The sequence below is a fragment of the Betta splendens genome, chromosome 2 (genome assembly GCF_900634795.4).
Source record: "Betta splendens chromosome 2, fBetSpl5.4, whole genome shotgun sequence".
Taxonomy (NCBI): Eukaryota; Metazoa; Chordata; class Actinopteri; order Anabantiformes; family Osphronemidae; genus Betta; species Betta splendens.
The window spans coordinates 19,843,099-19,866,927 of record NC_040882.2 but is presented as its reverse complement, the minus strand read 5'-3'; the positions used below and the strand labels follow the sequence as shown (position 1 = coordinate 19,866,927).

The 23,829-nt window shown below is 46.9% G+C and overlaps 2 protein-coding genes across 2 annotated transcripts; both read left to right on the top strand.

Moving 5' to 3' along the window:
- Positions 1-16: 16 nt before the first annotated feature.
- khnyn (KH and NYN domain containing) lies at positions 17-9,104 on the top strand. Its single transcript, XM_029137599.3, has 10 exons — positions 17-585; positions 690-912; positions 2,235-2,496; positions 2,940-3,074; positions 4,930-6,578; positions 6,682-6,812; positions 7,251-7,347; positions 7,531-7,638; positions 7,737-7,838; positions 7,926-9,104. The coding sequence occupies exons 3-10, from the start codon at positions 2,272-2,274 to the stop codon at positions 8,281-8,283; spliced, it is 2,805 nt and encodes a 934-aa protein (XP_028993432.1). The 5' UTR covers positions 17-585; positions 690-912; positions 2,235-2,271; the 3' UTR covers positions 8,284-9,104.
- Positions 9,105-11,258: 2,154 nt separating this feature from the next.
- LOC114847501 (adenylate cyclase type 2-like) lies at positions 11,259-23,779 on the top strand. Its single transcript, XM_029137322.3, has 26 exons — positions 11,259-11,516; positions 12,969-13,787; positions 14,634-14,840; positions 14,932-15,093; positions 15,485-15,634; positions 16,105-16,262; positions 16,346-16,457; positions 16,573-16,700; positions 16,984-17,142; positions 17,237-17,396; positions 17,478-17,654; positions 17,851-17,882; positions 18,020-18,073; positions 18,161-18,224; positions 18,356-18,453; positions 18,583-18,667; positions 18,924-19,061; positions 19,225-19,302; positions 19,862-20,037; positions 20,644-20,728; positions 20,821-20,979; positions 21,212-21,358; positions 21,453-21,560; positions 21,661-21,775; positions 21,861-21,985; positions 22,406-23,779. The coding sequence occupies exons 2-26, from the start codon at positions 12,975-12,977 to the stop codon at positions 22,538-22,540; spliced, it is 3,825 nt and encodes a 1,274-aa protein (XP_028993155.1). The 5' UTR covers positions 11,259-11,516; positions 12,969-12,974; the 3' UTR covers positions 22,541-23,779.
- Positions 23,780-23,829: the final 50 nt, after the last annotated feature.

Sequence of the window (23,829 nt, the reverse complement as noted above, 5' to 3'; positions counted from 1 at the left end):
TCAGGATATGGGGAGAGGACACCTGTTTGACACCAGGGCTGCCACAGCCAGGATGCAGCGGTGGTTTAATTCAGGGTCACGTGGAGGAGGAGGAGGAGGAGGAGGAAGAGGAGGAGAAAGTTGTGTGTGTTCAGTGAAGAAAAACAATCAAAACACCTTTAAACATCTTTTTGCGGATTTGTTCACCCACCGTACTTGTGTTTAACACACACCTCTACCCATCACGGTGACAGGATGTAGTGTAGGGCTCCTCTTCCTGCCTGAGACGCACGTACACTCGTCTTTCTTTTTTTTTTTTTTCTTGACGCGTCTCCTGTGACGCCTGTCTGTCACCCAGCAGCGCAGCCATCGGCCAGCGGTTAACTGGCAGCAGCAGCAAGGGGGGGGGGAAATCCCCCGTGTGACGTCATCGGAAATCCCCTCGATCTCGTGTTTGAGTCTGGCAAAAGTAAACACAACATTTAACTAATGTCGAACGATTATTGATGAACTTTTGCCCAATGAGAGACATATTGGTTGCTATTTTAATGAACATAAACGTCGTTTATGTTCGTTTATAAGGACGTTATGAGGAATGCGGGGGAGGTAAATATCTATTTGAGAATCCCACAGTGACTGTGAGCGGCGTTGTATGTGTCAGAGCCCGTGATGACCCAGAAGTAAACTCACTGCCGTGTGTTTTCCTTTAGTTTCGCTTTTGCCGTGGGCACCGGCTGTTTTCCCCACTTTGTGTTTTTTTTTTCCGGCCGCGCGTCCACTGGTGGCGCAGCGAGCGTTCTGCGGCTTTACGCGGCGCAAAATGCTGAACTTTGGACTCGCTGAGCGCTGTTTAATGACGACGGAAGACTAGAGGAAGCTGCTGCCGCCGCCGCTGCTGGAAACGAAACGGAGGCGCACCGCGATCGACTCCACGTAAGAAAACGACGCACACGGGCGGCTTTTTACGCTTTTATGCGTCTTTTAAACTTAGAGATTTCGGCGTTTACTCCCGATTAGTGTGTTTTCTCTATTTACATCTTTGTATTTAGCAAAGACACGTTCTCACGGTCTGTTTACAGTAAGTTGGCACATGAAGCCATGTTTAGTTCGGCGCTCGGTACGTGCGTATTGTTACTGGGTGGTTCCGCTGTTATGTCTATAGTCAAGGACGGAGTCGTTGGACAAAGGGCAGGAATGAAGTCACGGGAATGTTGTTTACATCGGGGAACACGAGCCCTGCTCGTACTTGTGTCCTTCATAGCTGCTGAAAACTGTTGCGTTTCACATTAGGGCTCTGTAGGTCAGACACGCCTGCACTTACTGCACCACCGCCTGCGACCAGGCTTTTATTTATTTAACATCATTAGTCAGTAGTTGCTGGCTCCTATGACCCATTGTCTAATGAATTACGCACAGAGGAACATAACAGAAGAAACACATATACACGCAAATAGCATTTAATTTGTGTTTATTCGTATTCTTAATTATTATTATTATCATCATTATTATATGCCTGGAGAAAGCAATTGTGGATAATATGTCTATCTATCTGAATACACCTGAACCTGCTGGTCAGCAGTCTGGCCTTGTGTGAGCAGGAACAATGAGTTCCTACATGTACTTCACAGTGGAACTACTAGCAGACGAGCCCCTTCTCTGTGGGACCAGTGTGCTGCTGCTGATGCTCGACCTTTGTCGTGACCTCCTGCTCCTCAGGAGTCAAATCCAGTGCCTGCTGCGCTTCATTCACGTGTTACAGGCAGTTGTGTTTGTAGACTGGTTGCAAAAAGCAAGCTAGGAACTACTGTACATGTATGTGACATCATAGTGGGCAACTTTAACACATCAGTTTACGTGATTCTAGTAAATAAGATGTGAGTGAGTAGCAGCAGCTTGTTGCTGCAGTATTACTGTTTCTTCTGTGTATCTTTCATCAGCAGAGAGCTTGAATAGTTAGTGCTGTTGATCGCTATCAGACACTTCACACCTACACAGTCACAGAGAGGACGGTTCACAACACAGTACACAAAAGGAAACAACATAAAGGAAGTGGCTTCAAGAGCGTTTTGAATACAAACCTTGATTTTAATTAACTTAATTATCGGTTTCATTTCATTTAAAGCAGAATAGTGCTGTAAATGTAATTGAATGAAGATAAATGAAAGCCATTGTTAGGTCTTTAATTAGGTGGTTGTGATGAATGTCAGCACTGACAGACACGAGTAGCTGATGCGTGAAATGTGCTTTCTCCGCAGCATGTCGCGCTGTGAGACGCGAATGTAACGCGGAGGCATGGACGGCGGGAGAAGCGATGGCGGCGGCGACGCGGAGCTGGAGCTGGAGGACGAGTTCGCGTGCGCCGGGACGCTCCGGGGCTCGCTGACGTCCCTGCACGGCGCCGTGGAGCGGATATTCAGGGTGACGTTCGCCATCGGCGCCGACGACGCGCCCCACGGCAGCGACGGCCAGATTTGGCTGAAGCTACGAGGGCCGCGCGCCGACGTGAAGGCGGCCAAGGTACGACGGCTTTTCAGCCCCGAAGCTGAAGTCGCTCTGGTCATAAATCATAGCTCGCACAGGGAAACAACAAGCCTTTTTCAGAGAAGTGACTCATCCACTTTTTAAACATGTCTCGTCAGACGCAGGCGGTCTGACACCTCAGCTGAAGTGTAAGGACTACAAAAATGATGTGCAGTTTTATTTTTATACATAATGTGAATGTGTGGTATATATATAGGGCTTATATATGCCGTACTGTATATACTACATACTGTCATGTGCCAGTGTACTTCCCCTTGTTTGGCCTCGAGGGCATCATGCTCCAGTAGAAGAAGAACAGATTCAAAGACTGAATTTCTCCTTCTATTGTATCTTTTATAATTCTCAATGTGGACGATGATTGTAAAACCACAACCTGATGGAATCCACACCTTAATAACGCACTCTTGCTGCTTCTGCAGTTGTTCGTGCGAGGGGTGGTGAACCAGGAGGAGCAGAAGGAGCTGTCGTATCCCAGCGTCCTTCACAGCGTCTTCTGTGGAGCCAGGGGCCTGTTCATGGACTGCCTGATCAAATGCACCTCAGCGCTCATAGTGGTAAGTGGTGGGTCCATCCGTTAAACACGGGGCCGGGGGGGGGGGTGACACGGGGGCCCTGCAGACGACAGGAGGGTCAGCGCTTCCTCCGAGCTGTGAGCCACCGATGCATCACATTGTTTGGTGGCTGAGGGAAAGGTCGATGATTCTCAGGCAGTAAACAGAAAGGGTGGTGGAGTGTAAACAGGACGCTGTCGTCCTCATACTCTCATGCAGTGTGACGTTTTTTTTTACGGGCGCTTTGCGACGGAGCTGTAATAACGATGCTGATGTCACTTTCCATCTTTGCACAAATCAGGATAACTTCCTCAGTTTTTTCGTATGTAATGATGCAATAATGATGTTGGCTAATAATGTTTCATCCTTGTTATTCTGACAAAAATTACACTGTTAGTCAATATCACAGTTATGTCACCGTCATGAAGCAGCAGCTGCTGTGTGATGTGTTCTCTCACCACCGTGGGTTCAGTGTGTGTTGACGTTGTGTGGTTCTTCTCTGTTCAGGTGCGTCTGGTTTCATTTGATGTGCGTCTGTGTTGATGCTGTTCTAGTTCTAGCTCGTCTTGTTACCCACGGTTTGGAAGTTTGTTAGTCACTGCTCCACAGCTTGGTTACTTAGTTACTGCTCTGCAGTGATTTTGTGTTCTAGTATTTACCTTAGTTGTTTTATTCTCCTGCATTTGACTTTGTCTACTCAGCAGTTCTGACTAAATATTTGTATAGTAATTCACGTTGCCGTGAATTTTGATTCCTCTTAAAGTTTTATTAATCTAACACTACTGGATCTGTAAATAAAATAATATGAAAATATTTAAATAAACAACAAGCATGAAATGATCAGCAATGAATGAACAGAGAGGTGCACAGATTAAAAGGTCAGTATCTTTAATTCGACTTTATAGGTTCACACAGAGAAAAGTGTGGTGATAAGATGTCTGAGGTCCCTTTGTTTTTCCTGAGAATTTTCCTGGAAAATCTGTAGATCAAGAATCAGAAAACATCAGACAGAAACCAACCTGATATCAAATTGCAGCATTTTGTCCACAGACTACAATGAGTCAATCCGTTTCTTTACAGTTGAAAGTTCTGGTACATCTGAACCAGAACTTTGGGTCCAGATTAAGTCTCTGGTCCTCTTAATGAGCACAGTCCACAATTTACGAGTGGTCGTCCCTGTTCTCAGGGTCAGTCTGGGAGAGGGTTTTGCGGGTGATATATGTGACAGCCTGTTCTTTTGGCGTGATAAGCAGAGGGCGGATCCTGATGGATTTACAGGTAGATCAACACAAGAGTAGGTCCATGGTCTTTGATGTGGGACGTCAGGATGCTGGTGCCAATTGCTCCCCTGTTGTGATAGAGGCCGGTCTCCTGTGGGAATGAAAGGGAGCTCTGTGTTCCGTCTGCGTGTTGTTTATGTTTAAGGTCTCAGTCCTGTGGAAGGAAGGATTCACTGGTTCCTTATCTATGGAGAATAGGAGGGGGTAGAGGCTCTTCAATGAGGGAGTTAAGTTCACACGTGTGTGTCCAGACGTGGGTTGCTACACGTGTTAGTTCCTACTTTTTACTATATGACTTCCAGTTTTCAGCCTGGCTGTATACAGTATTTTCAGTATAGTTTAACATTCTTTGCCTTGCCAGTCATAAAGGTTCTTTTTACATACTTTCTTTTTTGTTTTGTCGTCTCAGATATGTCTTCATTGGTCTTCTAGTTAGTAAATGTCTGTTACATGATAACCACCAGACTTTGAGTGAACACCTACTTCTAGGCCTTTGGCCTCATTCAGCCTCATTTCATGTTCATCAGGCTTAATTGCTTCCGGGTGCTTCCATCTGAACATACAAGCATGTTTTTCAGGTTGGTTCTCCGGGATTCCTGCTCATATCAGGCCTGGCGGAGCCGGTGGTGCGCGCCTACTCCCTGATCACAGACCTGGTGGAGCGGTATGAAGGCACGCAGTCCAGGCGCTCGGAGCCTGGGGACCGGAGCTCCGGTGAGTCCCTGGACTCCCGCCGGGCCTTCAAGACTCTGGTGGAGAAACTGGAGGACAGGCACATCCTGGATCTGCTGGTGCTCCCGGGCTCGGTGAAGGAAATCCTGCTGGATTTGGTGAGGGAATCGGGACTTGGGTCGAGCCCGGACCTGGGGCGGACATGCAGAAATGGCAGATTGCATGATGACCTGGAGGACACGTGGGACAAACCCTTTGCCATTACGTACGCACAGCCCCAGGCTTCCGGCAGAAAAGCTGCAGACAAGGATTCATTGCATTCGTACCCCCGGCCTCCAGGCGCTGAGGGGAGGGCAGAGGGCGCTGGAGAACAGCTCCCACATTCTCCCCTGGAGGTGGCAGAGGAGGAGGAAGCGGAGCAGAGACCCACGTTAAGTACCGAAGATAAAGATGGACCGGGGGACGAGGACGAACACGAGGTGCATTTGTCGAAGGAAAACAAGGAGTTCTGGCTTCTTCTGAAGTTCTTCACAGCCATGGGTTACACAGAAGACGTCGTCAAACGGGTGCTTGCGCTCACAGGCCCTAAAGAGGCCTCGCAGATACTGGACCTGGTTCAGCAGGAGCAAGATCGCAGCGACCATGAGCAGCGCGGCGCCGCCCCGAAGCCCGGCGAGAAGAACCGGCCGTGCGAGACGGAGCACAGGGAGGATGAAGAGGCAGCCGAGAGCGGCTGCGTGGGGGGGGGCAGTAATGGAGAGGTGAAGGAAGCTCCGGAGGCAGGCGGTGGCGGAGTGACGGGGCGCACGAGACACTCGGAGAGCGTTGAAAATAACGAAAGTGAGGAGGACTTTGTCCTGGGGGTCTTGAAAAAAGCTGCAGCCACCTGCGGCTACACCGAACAGAAGGTGGCCGAGGTCTACAGCATGCTGCCCGATCGCTCCACCCACCAGCTGCTCCTGGAGCTGCAGAGGGAGCGGGGCCGAGACGCCGGCGCCCTGGAGGGTCCACGGGAGATGGATGACGTCATCGCACAGGCGTCGAGGGAGGAACGGGCAGAAGATAAGGAGGCGAGAGGATCTGACGACGAAGGCTGGGCGGACGCGCTGAAGCCGCATCCTCGGACCAGTAAAGCCCAGCGGCTCCCAGTCGGCCCGCACGCCCCGCAGCCCCAGCGCCACCAGCCCCCGCACTCGCCAGCACCGCCGCTGATCTTCCTGCCTCAAGTCAAGGGGCCGCCGCTGCCCACGTACCCCTCGCCCCTGACCCCTCCCCTCAGCAGCTCACCGACCGGCAGTCACTATGAGCCGAGCGCCCCCACCTCCAGGCAGAACCACCCGGCACACGACCCGAGGCCGAAGCCCGCTGCCGCCACGGAGACAGCAGCCAGAGCCCGGGACAAGCGGGGCTTGGTGTCCACTCACTCAGTGGTGGTGACAGGGCAGCAGCGCTTCCTGGAGGGGCTCCAGATGCCCTTTGACCTGCAGCTGACGGACAAACCAGGAGACCCCAAGCTGAGGACCATCATAATAGATGGCAGCAACGTGGCCATGAGGTGACCTTGTGTTTTTAATCATGCACTGCTCCAGTAACTATATGGGAGTAACAGCGGCAGATGTGCCATTACATAAATGCTGTGCTTTGCTGTTGCTCCACAGTCACGGCTTGGGACACTTCTTCTCCTGTCGAGGAATCGCCCTGGCCGTCCAGCACTTCTGGGACCGCGGCCATCGGAACATCAGCGCCCTCCTTCCACAGTGGAGGCAGAAGAGCGACCCCAAGATCAAAGGTGACTCCTCCTGCCTTTGAATTGTATTTTACTTTTTATTCGAGCATAAACCTCACATTAAGATTACGACATCACCCTAGACTGTTTCACCAGAACACACCTCTATGTGCACTTCGATTGATAGAATGTCCCTAGGATGTAAATAAATGCAAGTAACTGCATGCTTTGTATTTTTTTCCTTTATATTATTATTGCCTTTTGTTGAATGTTCATTTTAAAAGTGCACTTCTGAGGTGCAGTAATTATAATTTTTGTGGTTTGACAGCGGCCTCTGTGCTTCTGTTTGTGTAAGTCAGAGGGAATTCCCGATCGCAGCGTCTATTTGATTCTCCTTAAAGGGAAAACCACGCGGAGTTGGACGAGCGTTTTATTGGGCGTGAGTGTGTTTTCCCCCCCGTGTGCGAACTGAACCCAGTGTTGTTGTTTCCTGCCTTCCAGAGCAGCACTATCTGTCCAAGCTGCAGAAGCTGGGCCTGCTTTCCTACACCCCCTCCAGGGAGGTGCAGGGAAAGAGGATCAGCTCCTACGACGACAGGTAGGCAGACGTTCACGTCAAGCGGCCTGTGTTTGCAGTGTTTTAATCAGTAGCATCATTTACCAGACCCCGATTAACCTCCATCTAACCATCAAGTGCACCGGCCTCATCATCACCTGCTGTGCTGTGATGATACAATGCAGCCAACAAGCTCATGTAACATCACCTGCACCTCCTCCATAGATTCATGCTCCAGCTTGCACAGAAGACAGACGGCGTGATTGTGACTAACGACAACCTAAGAGACCTGTCAGATGAGTCCCAGGTGTGGAGGGACATCATCAAAAAGAGGTGAAACGGGGTCATTCACCTGCGACCTGTGATCTCAACGTTTAGTGAGCCTGATTCAAGGGCCGCTCCGCTGACCTCCTCTCGTGTTGCTTCTCCAGACTTCTTCAGTACACGTTTGTCGGGGATCACTTCATGGTCCCAGATGATCCTCTGGGCAGAGGAGGGCCTCACCTGGATGACTTTCTCTGTTCAGAGCACAGGTATGATCACAAACACATGAACATAACTTGTCCGCTGACAGTCTCTAGACAATTATCCCTTCTTAAAACCACTCTGTCTGTTTTTAGGACTCCGGACCCAGGGAACCACTCTTTTGCTGGTCTCGCCTCCCCTTTCCACCCCTCCAAATTTCCACGCTCCCAAACAGAGGTGCTGAACTACCGTGACAGGACACTGGGTGGCGCTGTGGACGCATCAGGGGGCGGCAATAGGAGAGGAAGAGGACGGGACAAGGGTCACCAGCACAGGCAGCACGAAGGCGGAGGGGCCGACAGGAGCCCAGAGGAAACAGCCAGCCTGAGGGAGCAGCTCTGCCAGGTCTTCCCAGACCAGGACAACATGGTGATCCTGGTGCTGCAGTGCCACCCCGCAGAGACGGACGTCAACGTGCTGTCTGGACTCATCCTGGAGCATCAGAACAACTAGACGTTTACATTTTACCTATGTCTTAATCACTAAACTGCATTCACGGTGCGAGGGTTCAAGGCCAACAGCACTCGTCAGGTGAGGGGCGGAGCTTCCCGTGGACTCCACTGCACACCTGTAGTTTTGTACAGGTGAAGTTTGTTGTGCCCCCCCTCACTGGCAACTAATATTTTAAGATATTGAAAGTGCATAGATTTCTCTCATGTGCCTCAGTTTAACAGAGAAAGCAGCTCAGTGCTCCTCTCCTGGTTGCCTTTGCCTGGTGGATTAGAATCGTTACATGTTAGCTGATGTTTGCATCTGTGTGTGTGTTTATTATAAAACATTCTAATTTTTAACAACAAATGGCAAAGAATATGGCAAACAGCCAGAATACCAGCTGGAAAGTAACTAAGTGCATTAAGTCCTGTATACACCAGCATGTATTCAGTCCGTTTTTCTTAGTAAGTAAATCTACTTAGTACTTTCACTTGTTTGCAGAATTTGAAATGGTCCAGAACTTCTACTCTAACAGAGCTTCTGCTTATGCAGATAACACCTTTACATGCTGTAATAATACCTGCGTCTTCCTGCTGGCTGTTTCTAATGTCAGGTCTGATTCACCAGCCTTGCTTTTAAATCTAATGTAACCATCTGTGCTTTGAATAGATTGTGTCTATGTTCATAGCTGCATGTATGAAACACAGGATAGCAATGTGAACTGGTCTGTGTTATATTCTGTTCACAGTTGTTAATTTATTTTGGGTCTGATGTCATGTGTTAAATGCATTGTTTGTAGCTTAAACTCTCACATTAAATAGAGCAATTTGAGCAGATGCAGATTTAAATGAATTACAGTAAATTCATTCAAGTTCAATTTAAAATATAGTAAAACAATGCAGCTCCGACCTACGAGACCAAGATTTCTAAAAAATGTATCCTTTTTCACGCAGGATCTATTTTAATGGGTTGAGCACAAATACACATACTGTAAATAAGTACACATACTGTAAGGTTGCATTCACATCACAGTAGTTTTGTGCGTCTCATGCAGTTAAATAATGGTCCAAATCTGGTAAAAAACCTAAGCTGATCACAAACTGCTGTTCAGGGCTCCGTCCACTAGAGGGCGCACTTTACCAATATTTGTTTGCAAGTGTGACACGACCGCGAACATGATGCATTAGAGTGAAGTTGAGTTGAGATCAACAATTAAAAGAATCATAAATAGTTTTTCATTTTTCACAGGTGTACTGGTTCTTCAGCAAACTATCAGTAATCATGGCCGTGAACAAGACGTCTCGGACAAACATTTCTGAGAGTTTTCCCTAAATGTTTTTCCGAAAGAAGGCGGACACAGATGCGTTCCTCATTTACACAACATGTAAACAGAAATGTTGTCTTGCTTTCATTGTCCTCCTTGACTTCCATTCACCTTTTTTGTCTTGTACTGTACACTTTACTGTACAATTTACTGCATAGTATTGTGTTTGCACAGACTTACACAGCTGTTGCTTTATTGCAGTTCACACGGGCGGATCACGTTTCTGAAAATAGATAGTTTAAGTTTAAACCAGTCAGGTCAGTTTTGGCCAACAAAGACAGCACATCTATTTTAGGAACCTCCTGAAGAGACAAAAACTCAAGTCAAAAGGTATTTAAGAAAACTAAGCGTTGCTGAATGCACTGGCATGTGAGGGATGTTTGATTCACCTGTGGCTGACGTTTAATTAAGGCGAGAACCAGTGGGTGGGGCTGCTTGTGTGCAACGACAGTTTACCTTAATACATACTGCACATTCAGTGAGATCTGCAGGGCGTTTAAGGGGGAAAATACTGTAAAGATGTATCAAATGTTCGATTTGAAATCTGATTTAAGCCCTTTGACTACAAATCGTTTAAATTCAGCTGCACATTTGTTGCACCTTCGTGTCACATAGCGCTGATGTGCTCACAATAAAATGTTAAATATTACACCTGCAACTTCTATGGCAACTTCACCAATGAGCTGTTGTTAGTAGTAATTGGTGGCAAATCAAAAGCGAAAGATTCAATGTCTCCTGACTGTTTGTGTTGCTGCTTGTTGTGCTGTTCGCTCGCTTTTGTTACACTGAAAAGTTTCTCCTGCAAAAAAAAAACTGCATTATTCCTTGATTCGCTTTGATATGAGGTTCTTTGTTTTGCACTTGAAGCAGGCCATTCATTGTTTCCACACCATTCACACGGAGTGGAGGAAAAACATTTTATGTTAACTTAAAGTAAGTAACATGAAAGAATATCCGATGTGTAATAAATGGTGGACGTACTTTGAGTAGTTCACTGAAAACCGACGAGACAACAGTTTCTCCGGCTGTGATCTCAAGATTGAATTCTGCTGTACTGCATGGTAGTGCAGCTGTGGGGCTGCACACGGGCCCCATCTGCTACTAAAACCTGCAGCTGTGAGTGTTTGCTGACGTTGTAAAGTTGGCGCGATGGGGAAGATCCCTGGACCAATAAAGCAGTTTGATTTGAGCAGCAGATAAAGCGGGTGCAGAGCGTCTTACACAGGAAGCCAGAGTCCTTTATTGCTTAAAACAGCAAAGGCTGATGTTCCCGTTTAGCAATTCAATTTAACAGTTCTCAATCTACGGTACACTTTTTTTTTTTTTTTACATCGTTCAAAATAGTACTATCAGTATTGCAGTTTTAAATGCTTTTTGCTACTTTTTTATCTTGCATTTATTATTTTACAGAAAATAAATCTGATATTTAAAATGGACCCGTGTTTACAATAGTGTTACACTACAAACTATGCTTACAGTTCAGTACTACTGAAGCTGCTCCGTTATTTCCTGCTGTATACGTCTCTCAACTCGCAGATTACACACAGATTGACACTCTACACTCCTCGTTTTTAACACTAGGGGCCTCTGTGCGCGCGCGGGCGCTTCCTCGCGCATCTCCCAGCCTCCGTTCGCCACCTGTTAGCGTGGAAGGACCAGAGGAAGCTTCGCTCGTGCCCGCCGCGCGCGCGTTCCCAGCCGGACCTGCCTCGCGCTCGCACTTCGCTCAGCTGCTTGTGCGTGAAGTCGGACTCAAACTGTCGGCGACAGAAAGGAGTTGAAGAGGATGTGTTTTTTTTCACAATTTAGACTTTTTCTGTCGCCTGAAGAGTTAACGTGGTTTTATCTGCTCTGACGGAGGAAGAAGGAAAACAACCGTCATTGAAAAAGGAGCGTGCGACGAGAATCACGTTAAGGTTGCGTCAGTGTGGTAAGAATATTATTAATATTTAGTTAACTTCCTTTCTATTTCAGATACTTTTGCTGATTTAACCGATGTGTTGTCACGGCGTCTTTCTGGTAATTCTTCTACAGTTCTATAAAATCACCAATAAACGTCAGTTTAACTTTAAAATCACCTAAGACGCAGCTTTAGGTCCAAATGTGGCCGTTAAAGGGTTTTTCTTTAGTCGTGTTGGCTGATCAGCTGTTTATTCTAGTGACTTCTGGGTTTATGCCTGACAAGCTCACTGATGAAATCGTACCATCACTTCCTTTTGAAACTCTTCCGTCAAACATTGGGCAGATTTTTTTTAAAAAAGCTCTAAACTGGAGGTCTTGTCGCAGGTTAAATGCAAATGAATTTCACTGGGATCTCTGAGGAACCAGGTGACAGCATGAACGCTTCAAACAAATGAGGCATGAATCTGTCGATCAGTCAACAAAATACTATGTATTGAATGATTATTACAGTATGAATTTGTATTTGAGTGTTATTTTGCTTATTTGTGACATAGACAGAAATCTTTAGAAACAGGACATTTATAATCCTTAGCCTTGAAAACGTCTGTGTTGGTTTTGGAAAGCCCCCTTTTACCTCCTGAACAGAGCAGTGGAACCGGCAGGCAGGGAAGAGGACACTATTGGAACTACACTGGTCACAAGTGGGAACAATGAAAGTTGCAGAAGTGACTTCAAACAGTTTCCTTCTCAATGTAGTACAAAAGGAACCAAAACAGTATTTAATGTAAAGGGCAACAGCAGGAATCAGCCACGGTGAGCAAATAAATTGAATGAATTTCTGCGTAATCCCCCCGTGATGCTGATCTATAGCAAGGAGAGACAGATTAAAATGATATTTTTAATCCCAGAATGATTAGTGACACCGGCTCAGCCTGGACGTGAGGAAGGCACTCGTGATGTTTTGCTAGCTGATAGCTGATTCTGTCCGCGGCGCTGCGTTTACCGCCGAATGTAGGCGGTGACTGCGGAAAAATGCCTCTAATGTGCACTGGGTGCGTTGCTGAGATGTCATTCCGAGACACACCTGAATAACGTGTCCCGGCGCTGAGCACGAGTGTGTGCGGCGGCGAACACGAGGCCGCGGCCTGACTGACGAGTTGTTGCACAAAGGGGGAAACGACCGGCGAGCTTGTTTTGTTCGCGAGGCACGCGAGAACCACGCTCGGGTACTGTAGAACCCAGGCACGAGTGGGAGCTAAACCATGGGATGCAGAGAAAATCCTATTTTTGCCGTCCTGTGCTGAGAGTTTTGAGTCATCACATTGTGGTTTTTCGGCAAAGAAGTGCTTCCGGACAGTTTTATTGCCACGTCTGTTGAGTCCTTTAACGGATCCTTGTAACATTAGACAGAAACTGAGCTGCGGTCGCTGTGGAAGCTGACGTGTTTTTGTGTCTCTGGTAAATTGAATCTGACACACAGGTCGCCATGCCAGACGAGTCCCAAGGTTCCCGGGCCAAGGGAAGCCCTGGTGAAGAAGCATCCAACGTGCCTCTAGTGCCGGACATTGTTATCTGCGGCGATGACGAGCGCGGAATGGCCGAAGGCAATGTCGTGGAGCTCGGCGAATTGGGTCGAGCAGCGGGCGACGTCGAACAGACCACAGGGAACAGCGACGTTGACATGCAGCACGGACATCACAGCAGCAGCAGCGACGTCGCACTGAGTGGACGTACTCCTGGTTCCGGCGGCCAACCGGAACTGGGGCAGTCCCCGGTTCAGATCAGCACGGCGAGAACAGCGCAGGCGCCGGAACCTCTCCAGGCCAGGGCGGTGGGGGTGACCCCGCCCTGTTCGTCACAGGCAAAAAGAAGCTGCAAAATGGACAGCAAACACGCAAAATCAAGCTCCACTAGTTTTGGCAGTCCTGAACCCCGTTTAGTGGATTCTGACACAGTCACCAAAAACAGCCCGGATGACGACAGAGGAGCACGCGCGACGGACTGGAGTGGTAAACCGGACTCTGCGTCCGTGAGCAGCGGTTCCACCGCGTCCCCGGACGTCCCGTCCAAGACGAGGAACAGCATCGACCAGGTCAGGTGGCTGCAGGTGGAGGATGACGAGGACAGGCGGAGTGCCCGGTCCAGGCGGAGCGTGAAGGAGGGCCTGTGCGGCTGCTACCACGTGGTGCACAGGGCCTTTCTCCAGTGCGTGGAGGAAACGCCCGCCATGCTGCCTGGACTGGTGCTGTCCATGGCCTTCTGCGTGGCCCTCATCATCGTCATCCCCTCCACAAGTCCGGTAAGAAGCTTTGGGGGGGGTTAATGGCTCCATATGTCCGTGTCTCCACTGTGTGACTGTAGTGGGTGTCAACACAGTCACTGCAGCTCAGTCTAACGAGGAAATGGAGCATGAAGCCTGTTCCACGACATTCTTCTGCTTTGATTAAACATCTCATGTTGTTACTTCTCATTTCCACATCTCATTGTAGGTCATCTGTAGCGGCCGACTGTGTAAAAACTATTTATCAGTGAAGCTGTGTGACCTATTGAGGTCTTGGATGTGTTGCTTTACATACTGTAAACTTTGTGGTTTGATTAAACACAGGCCCAGTTCTGATTCTCAGTCAACTGAAGGCAAAAGGCAATTTGCTTTCATTGTCCAACATTTATAAAGACAGCTGACCATTCTGCCATTCTGTGAAGCTCAGTTTGGCAATTCTATTATAAGCTAATAACCAGAAAATAAACTAGTCACTGTTTTCATTTATTGACAAAACAGATATGTAAAAGTCACAAATTATTAGGATGTGATGGTTTATCATGTCTAAGATCATGCTTTTTTAATTTTCTGAAGTTTAATAGACAAATACATATATGTATATATATTGGTCTATTGGTGCCCTGGGCTGAAAAAGGGAAATTAAAAACAAAAGCCGGGGTCGTTTGAAATGAAAATGCCTTCTCTTCACATGAGAGGAAGGATTAAAAACGCTCAGCCCAGCTCTAATACCTGATAATGAATAAATGCACATTACTTCTGGCCCTGCTCGACGTACAGTAGTGCAGGTGACTGCATGATACCAGGTTTCTCCTGCTGTGCCCCTCTTCTTTAACACAGCGATCGCGCCTGCTTCTCTCTCCCTAGTCGTCGGAGGAAATCCTGGAGCACGTGGGGGTTCTGTCGGCGCTGTGCGTGGTCCTGTGCGTCAGCACGCTGCTGCTCGTCTGCCTGCCCTGGCTGGCCACCGTGAGGCGCTGCCGCGGAGCCTTGTCTCTGTTCGTCTGGGCCACGCTGTACATCGTCGCTGTGGTCTTCATCTTCACCGAGGGACATGTCACCATATGGGAACAGGTGAGAAGCACGGAGTCAGTGACTGTGACTGGACGGATGCTATTGATGACGGGTGTGACCCTGCGCCGGTCTGTCTCCTTCACCTCCTCAGGTAGCGTTTTTCCTGTTCCTGTCCATAAGCGTGTACACGGTGCTGCCCCTCTCGCTGACCTGGGCCCTCATAGTCGGAATGGGGACCAGTGTTTCACACATCATCATAATCAGCGTCTACGTCCCCATCAAAAGCCCTCAGACACAAGACTTGGCAGTGCAGGTAAAGATTTGCTGTTTGCCTATATACTGTACATCCACTGTATATAAGTATAATACATAAGCTGAATACAGCAAAGTTTAAAATCTAAGTACAGTTTTGTCTGCTGTCCTAGAGATGTGCATGTGTGTTCTTTGCATGGTCCTAAAATATCCAAATGTCATGGGAGCCGCATGGATGAGGCCTCACAGTGCTCCTGTGTGGCATTCACTGTTTTTCTGAAGCAAAATGCAAATAGCCCGCATCCAAGCGGTCTTACGTAACCCAATATTTGACTGAGTAAACGAGTGCAGCACAGTAATGAACTGATTGGCGTTGTACACGGAGCATAAGCAGTATTGTGTGTGTTTGCACGCCCTAACGAGAAAACGCCTTTTTCTGGCCCCCCTCTCAGCTGGTGGCGAACGCCGTGCTGTTCGTGTGCGTGAACTGCATCGGGATCTTCCACCTGTGGACGGTCCAGCACGACCTCAGGAGATCCAACAGGAAAAGAGAACAGTACAGCGCCATACGCTCGCGGAAGGAAATCAGGAAATATCAACAGGTTCATACCAGTACAGCACAATAGCAGCATAACGGGTATCTGACACGGCCAAAGGTTTGACTCGACTTCAGCCGCTCCTGAGATGATTAGAAATCCAATCAGATGTTTGATGGGCACCAAACTATGTAATCATTATAGGACTCATTAACTGGACAGCCTCAGCTCGGCTTTTCTATTAGGTCAACAGATTAATCATTCACTCGTCTGAAACCCAGCAGCCATAGAATAGGCAAACTGAAATGCACACTATTCACAGAAGGTAAACAAATAGATGAAATGTGATCCACAGAGTAAACAGAGCAGCGCTTCAAGGGGCTTTTGATCGCTGCCTATGTCTTTTACAGCCCTGGTGAACAGATTGTCACCTGTAACGAACAGACACAAAACGGGGCCGTGTGCAAACGCTCCGAACCCGTCACCCGCTCTTCTCGACTGACCACTGTGACCCTCGTGTGTCTCCCCGGCAACAGGAGGAGCTCCTCCTGTCGGTGTTGCCGAGGTACATCGCCGTGGAGCTGAAGTCGGAGGTGATAAAGAGGCTGACGAAGCCAAAGAGCAACAAGGAGACCGAATCCCCCAACGGCAACAACTTCCACAGCCTCTACGTCCGGCAGCACAAAGACGTCAGGTGAGGACCCATGATGCACCTTGACCAGAAATACCTGTGTGTCAGGACTAGAATGTCACATACAACCGTGTGTGTGTGTGTAGCATCCTGTATGCAGACATCGTGGGCTTCACAAAGCTGGCGAGTACATGCACCCCCGAGGAGCTGGTTGTTATGCTCAACAAACTTTTCGGGAAGTTCGACGACATCGCTAAGGTAAAGGGCCGCAGGAGCTGAAGCCAACGCTCCACATCTACACTGAGAACGACTGAGTGCAGGTTCTTCTCTGTTCGGCTCACCCGAACCCGTTCCTCTCCTTGCTTCTCTGCAGAAGAACGGCTGCCTCCGCATTAAGATCTTAGGCGACTGCTACTACTGTGTGTCTGGTTTGCCTGATCCCATTCCCAGTCATGCCAGGAACTGTGTGCAGATGGGGCTGGACATGTGCACAGCCATCAAGTCAGTTTGTACAGTTTTTCCTCTTAGCTTCATTGGACCCGTCTTCAGTTGTTATTATTCAGTCATTGTGTGTCCAGGCGCCTCCCAAGTGATTTTAATCTTTCCAGCGACATGCTTAAAAGCTTTTTGATGCTCGTAATTTGCATCTGGCATTACTGTACTTCCAGTTCCTCCTAGCTTACATGGCTGCTCTACCCAGCAGCCACACTGCAGCATGTTGGATCACAGACAGTTATGTAAACGCCTGCCGTGTAACTAATGAATGGGGCTCTTGCCTCTGTAGCGATCTGCGAGAGGCGACCGGTGTGGACATCAGCATGCGCGTGGGGGTTCACACGGGCAACGTCCTCTGTGGTGTGATGGGCCTGCAGAAGTGGCAGTACGACGTGTGGTCACATGACGTGACACTGGCCAACCACATGGAGTCTGGAGGGCTTCCCGGGTGAGACACACTGATTCGTGGAGAGCCACTCTGGTTCCTGTGTATCATTGTATAGCAGTATTCTCATGAGCGTTGGTGTTGTTGTTACGAATAGGCGAGTCCACATCACAGAGGAAACACTGCAGCATCTGAAAGGAAAGTACCAGGTGGAGGATGGGGATGGGGAGAGTCGCAATCCCCTCCTGAAAGGACGGAAAACCTACCTGGTGATTGACCCTCACAGGCGGGACGCGCTCCCTAGGACGAACAGACTGGTGGGTGCACACGTTTCAGCGGAGTGCCTGAAGCACATGTGTTTGCTTGCAGTGGGTGAGAATACTCCCTGTGTCTTTCAGACAAAAGGCCTGGCTTCAGGCGAGACCACCAAGCGGGCGTCGGTGCGCATGTCGCAGTACATGCAGGGCTGGCGCAGCATCCAGCCGTTCGCGGGCCTCAACAGCCACGAGGCCTCGTCGGCCAAGAGCTCCGTCATCGCCAGCTGTGCTGCAGCGAGCCAGTGCCAGCTGAATGCAGTATGTGTGAGAAGATTCAAATCCTTGTTGTGCTTCAGCGCATGATGGGTCCCTTGCTTGTTTAATGTGTTTTATATTTGAAAGTGGGGATGTTTGGCCTTGATCTCATATGTGTGTGTGTGTGTGTGTGTGTGTGTGTGTGTGTGTGTGTGTGTGTGTGTGTGTGTGTGTGTGTGTGTGTGTGTGTTTGCTGCAGGAAAAGCTGCCACTCCACACCAACCCCTCCAGGTAGGTTAACAATGCCCCATTTATTTGAGTCTGTGCAGGTTATGGTGATCACCATCTAGATGATGGTGATCATGTGGAGCAGCTAATCATCAGTGTTCCATCTAACGCTGTGTCTGATGTTTCTTATTTTGTTGCAGTTTGTTTGTGGATAATGAGGTTAGGGGCTCACTGGACACGGTGAACGTGGCAGGGTAAGATGTCATAAAACTCATCAAATCTGATGATGAGTTGATGCTGTCAGTTCTCTGCTTTCATTTGAATTTGAATGTTTTATTCAGGAGGAGGGCGAAAAGGCTCAACTGTTTGACTCTGCTGTTCAATGACCTGAGCCTGGAGAAGCAGGTAGTTAGAGATGTTGTATTTCTATGCATAATAACTGTGAGTTCGAACAAAGCTTGTGAAAGGGATTGTGCATCAATTTAGGGGCTAAAAGTATAATTAATTAAATGTGTCTCTTATTTGTTGCTGTCCAGTTTCGTCTTTCAGAAGTGAAGGGTTTGCACCAGTCCATCAGCTGCTTAGCGTTGGTCTTTGTAACGCTTTTTACCACCCAGATGCTCGTGTCCAAACAGTAAGTATAAAGTGTGTGTGTGTGTGTGTGTGTGTGTGTGTGTGTGTGTGTGTGTGTGTGTGTGTGTGTGTGTGTGTGTGTGTGTGTGTGTGTTATATATTAAAGGTCATATATTTTCCCTCGTCTCAGGAACTTTGTGATGGCTGTGTCCTACGGCGCCACCTTCCCCGTCCTTGTGCTGATTCTGTCCATTGCTTTCACCGGATACTTGGAGGTAAATAAACAAACTGCCAGTAGGTTATTATATAGGAACGTGATCTTGTCTGGGCCGTTGGCAGGCGATAAATTACATCTTGGTGGCACCATAAAAATACACAAATAAATCGGTTGCAGTTATTACACAAAACATAGTTATATGAACTATATAAAGTTATTGAACATCATTGTCCAGTGATATCAGATGTGTTAATAGTAATGTGTACAGTGCCCCTCGGCTCACCTTTAATAACGCTGCATGTCTTGTGGCCCAGAAATGGCGCTCTAAGATTCCCTCCGGGGTCGACTGGATAACAGGGGTGTCCCGGGGCATTTCCACCAGGGCAGCGCTGCGGCTCTTTGTGGTCGTCCTCTGCGTGCTCATCACGCTGCTCATGGCGATCCTCAACTTTGTACGTCTGCGTCTTAAATATTATATTGTTATTTTTCATATGTATTTGTTTTTCAAATTTTTCATTCCTGTCCGTGCTACAGTATGTTTGTTCTTCCATCACTACTGTACATACATTTATTTGATTTTATGTCTTATATTTATTGGTGTGTTTGTGTTTTTAGTTCTTTCAACCAGGCAACAATTGCACGTCTATCACCAACCAGACAGAACTAGAGGGTATGAAGCTCTACAATCTGCCTGTGAGTAATAATAATTAGGAATTACATGACTTACACTGTATTTCTTCTGGAGCCCCAGAAGTCGGTGCCGGCCGTGTTTATCATCATATCCGTTGTTTATAATAGCTTCACATCTAGCAGCTGTTTGTCAGCGCAATCTCAAATGAGAACAGGGCTTTCCCAGGAAGAATTAAGGACCTGTCTTGAAAGTGAAATGTCGGATTTGACTTACTGCTCTGCTGACGTAGGATGAGCAGCTCAAACTGACTGGGTGGATAATTAGAAGTGTTGAAATCGATCATGTTAAACCAAAGTAGTTTTCTTTGTTTCATGTTGTTTGCATTTACCTTTTTTCACCTACTACCAGCTGCATTTAATACATTTTACCCATTACCCCAACTAATATAAAATAAACTAAAATCACTCTAGTCATTGTGACTAAAACTAATTCCTGTATTTTGTAAAGTTGGGCAAGAAACCCAGTAAAGGCTTACAATAGACAATGAACAATGAGTGTGAAAGCAAGCATCACAGCTACAGGAACTTATCGTAACCTACATGTGTCTCCTCAAACATCCAGTACTACCTGTATTGCTGCCTGCTTGCCATGCTGGGAGTGGTTGTGTTCGTCAGGACGTGCTTCTCGGTGAAAACGCTGCTGCTCACCCTGGCTGTGGTGGTGTACCTGGCCCTCTTCCTCTACGTTTACGCCCCCAGGTCCTTCTGCCTCACCAGCCTGGTGTACAACAACACAAAGTGAGTAGCACCGATACAGCTGCTGCTATTAGATTCAATTACACAACATGGGCTTTTTATTATATTTACAAATATTTAAAAAGTAATAAAAATGTTGGTTCCAGCCGATCCATTTGGGCTCTTGTAAATTATCAGCATTTATACTTTTCTTCAACATCTGGTGACAACAACCAACAGTAATTTCAAAACCACAGATTGTCCAGAGACAGTAAAAGTTACCAATCAGGCCTGATTTTGATTGTAATGTCATACAGCTGGTTAGCAGCCCACAGTCACGGACTTCCAGTAATCCCACTAAAGTTCACATTCTGCTGGTTCCCATTCATTCACTGCTGCCTGCATTCATTCTGTCTCGTCATCCGAGGTGTTCGATTTCCTCGTCTTTTATCCCCCAGTCAGCAGTACAGATCCTCGATGGTGGTTTCAGATCACCGTCGCTTATTCAGCAACTCCATATCACTTCTAAAGTCGAGTTTTGGTCCATTCACTGTGTGACATCAGATACTGCGAGGAATTTTGTAATGGAAAGAAAAAAGACGGATAGAGGTCCAAACTGTATGAGAGTATGACTAACGATGGGAATGTATTCTTTTTTCTTTTCTTCAGACCTGGCGTCCTGAAGGACCCTCGAATCATGTCCGGGGTCTGGCTGGTCATCTTTTATATCGTCTGTCTTATATTGGCTAGACAGGTGTGTGTGTGTGTGTGTGCGTTCTACTCCCACTGCCGCTGTTTGACGCGTTCATCTTCAGCCTTTGTGTGAAATCTCCCACTGCCTCGTAGGATGAGCTGGGCTGCCGTGTCGACTTCTTGTTGGACAAATGTTTCCAGATGGAAAGAGAGGAGATGGAGACCATGGAGAACGTCAACAGGCTTCTCCTCCAAAACGTCCTGCCTCTGCATGTGGCCTCCATCTTCATCGGCAAAACAGTGCATAACCAGGTAGAGAAAGACCGGCACAGTGTAGATGTAGTGGAAATACTACATCCTGTTTATCCCCTTCTGTCAGCTGTGTTGGATGGAAGATATAGAGTGAAAGTTTTAAATAAACCTCAGCTTAGAGCGCACATTTTTTGGGAGATTTAAACTTACTAAACAGGTTTGACTCATGTCAACATGCGGCTGCAGATTCCACAGAAATGCCTTAGCCCTTGACTGTGAACCTGCGTTTCAGGATCTGTACAGCCAGTCATATGACTGCGTGTGCGTGATGTTCGCCTCGGTGCCTCAGTTCAAGGAGTTTTACAGCGAGAGCAGCGAGAACAGGGACGGCCTGGAGTGCTTGCGCTTCCTCAACGAGATCATAGCGGACTTTGATGAGGTGAGTGGAAGAAGATGCTGTTAAATATCTGTGTTTTCATCCCTCAGTCTGAACATTTGGACTTTGACTGTTCTGTGTTCTTCTTCCTCCTCAGCTCCTTAACAAGCCCAAATTCTCTTCAGTGGAGAAGATTAAGACAATCGGCAGCACTTACATGGCTGCTGTCGGACTTACACACTCACCTCCAGGAGAGGAACTGAAGGTTTGCTTCCCTCACATTCCCCTGCATGTGCAGCATTCTACAGTCACAGCTGTTGGAACAGCCTGTGCCACTTTAATGTGATCTCTGGCTCCCCCTGTAGAAATGCGAGATGACTTACAGCCATGTGCGCGCTATGGTGGAGTTTGCCATTGCTCTAATGGCCAAACTGGAGTCGATCAATACACATTCTTTCAACGCCTTCAAACTGAGGATCGGTGAGTTAGTTCAAGATAGATACTGATAAATTAAATGCTTTAATCAAAAGAAGCCTATTCAATACCATCCTTTGTCTGCTTTCAGGAATAAACCATGGCCCAGTTATTGCTGGGGTGATTGGAGCTCATAAACCTCAGTATGACATCTGGGGGAACTCTGTTAATGTTGCCAGCAGGATGGATAGCACAGGAGTGCTGGACAAGATACAGGTTAGATGGAAAGAGCCAAAAAGGGGGTTGACGTGTCTGTAGTTGTGAAATGTTCAACATCCTGTTTTGATAAGAAATGCATCAGGTTGAGAAATGCACATTTCTGATAATGTCTTCTCAAAGAAATGCTGACAATGGCTGGAAATTTCTCTTATACTTACTGTAGGGTTGCAAATGATAAACATACATAAATGGAACTGTCTATTTGTGTAAGTGACAAATAAAAAATGCAATGAGCCATTCACAGTGATGATGCAATCTAACTGATTTCAAGTAATGGAGAGGAAAAAGAACCAGAAATGAGAAAATACTGTCTAAAAATAGGTTAATGCTCTAAATGTTATACTTCTTGTCTGCATTGCTGCTACTGTTACAGTGATTTTTTTCCTCATGTGTCTACATCTCTTTCCTTGCTCCCAGGTGACAGAGGAGACTGCACAGGTGGTCCAGAGCGTGGGATACAGCGTCACGCTCCGAGGAGTAGTCAACGTGAAGGGCAAAGGAGAGCTCACCACCTATTTTGTCAACACGGACCATTTGTCTCCTCAGTTCTGACCTCTGCAGTCAAACACTGGACAAGCTCAAGTTAACATTAGCTGAAAATACTTCACAGTGTGGTATGAAGCTGTTCAATGCGGGCTGTAACCTGTACCTCGTATCTTCTGAACTGCAGCAGGTTACATGACAATGCTTGAATCACCCGAGTTGAGATGACTTGAATATACGTCTGCACGTTCACCTCGATGTGTGACGTTCACAAGCATCTGCACGGACTCCACACAGAAACAGATCGTCTCTTATTCCTTTAGATCTGCTCCAGAGCTGACTGCCTTCAGATTAGAGACTAAGTATATTTCAGACTGGCTACATGAAGACATGAATGGCCAGTCACATTATTGATCTTATGCTGTATTACTGTATGTGTCGATTTCCCACCATGCACTTGTCATTGTACTGTCCTGCACTGCCTGTATAATCTGAAAGACTTTTTGGCACAATTACCATTACGTCATCGTATGCATTATCTACACAATGTGCGTGTTTATTCTACTGATAGAAATATTGTCTTTAAAGAAAATATAATTTCATGAAGGATATCATTGAAGGAGCTTATGCCTTACATAAGCCAAAACAACTGTGCTGTTTACATCACATTTTGCTGTTTAGTACTTACAGACTTAGCTCATTATGCTTTTAAGTTATGAAGGACATTTTATTTAACGTTAAATATTTTTTGTGAATATTTTGGTAGAGTTTGTTTTATGTATCAGTAGTAGGGAATTAGGCATAATCCTAACCTCCAAAAATAAATAAATCTGAGAGGTTATACAATTATTTACAATTTAGGAAGAACAGAATAGCACTCAATACGATAAGAAATACTTATCGACGTGTTTATTACCATATATAGGTTTTATCTGTGGTTTTAATTATAACTAATATATTTTTATATATAAAATGATGTCAGTGAGGCAACCACGGAGGACAATGTACTTTTAGTTGTATAAAGATATGACCAAAAACAGGGATTCTTGTTCACGGCTGGAACCGGACAGATTAACAGTAATTATTCTGTAACACAAATGATGCCTTGCGCCATATGAGTCAGATCATGCACATTTATCATTGCACTTTCTTGTTAGCTGTACTTATTCCATTGTTGAATGCACACTAAATATGTGTTCCTTTTTTGCTATATAATACTGTGAGGGCTGATGTGAGTTGTGGATGTAAAAACTGTTATGTGGAAATATTTTCTAATCTATTTATAAACGAATAAAAGAGTTTGCTCAACCAGTTTCCGACATTCACCTATCAAGAACTGTGGAATTTCCCTCCTCCTT

What these genes read in the sequence shown, in the direction of transcription:
- khnyn (XM_029137599.3), top strand. Translation starts at nt 2,272, where the DNA reads ATGGACGGCGGGAGAAGCGATGGCGGCGGCGACGCGGAGCTGGAGCTG. An exon ending in GCACCTCAGCGCTCATAGTG is followed by an intron (nt 3,075 to 4,929) that starts GTAAGTGGTGGG and finishes CATGTTTTTCAG; the next exon opens with GTTGGTTCTCCGGGATTCCT. An exon ending in TTTCTCTGTTCAGAGCACAG is followed by an intron (nt 7,839 to 7,925) that starts GTATGATCACAA and finishes GTCTGTTTTTAG; the next exon opens with GACTCCGGACCCAGGGAACC.
- LOC114847501 (XM_029137322.3), top strand. Translation starts at nt 12,975, where the DNA reads ATGCCAGACGAGTCCCAAGGTTCCCGGGCCAAGGGAAGCCCTGGTGAA. An exon ending in AGTTCGACGACATCGCTAAG is followed by an intron (nt 16,458 to 16,572) that starts GTAAAGGGCCGC and finishes GCTTCTCTGCAG; the next exon opens with AAGAACGGCTGCCTCCGCAT. An exon ending in GTCTTATATTGGCTAGACAG is followed by an intron (nt 20,729 to 20,820) that starts GTGTGTGTGTGT and finishes ACTGCCTCGTAG; the next exon opens with GATGAGCTGGGCTGCCGTGT.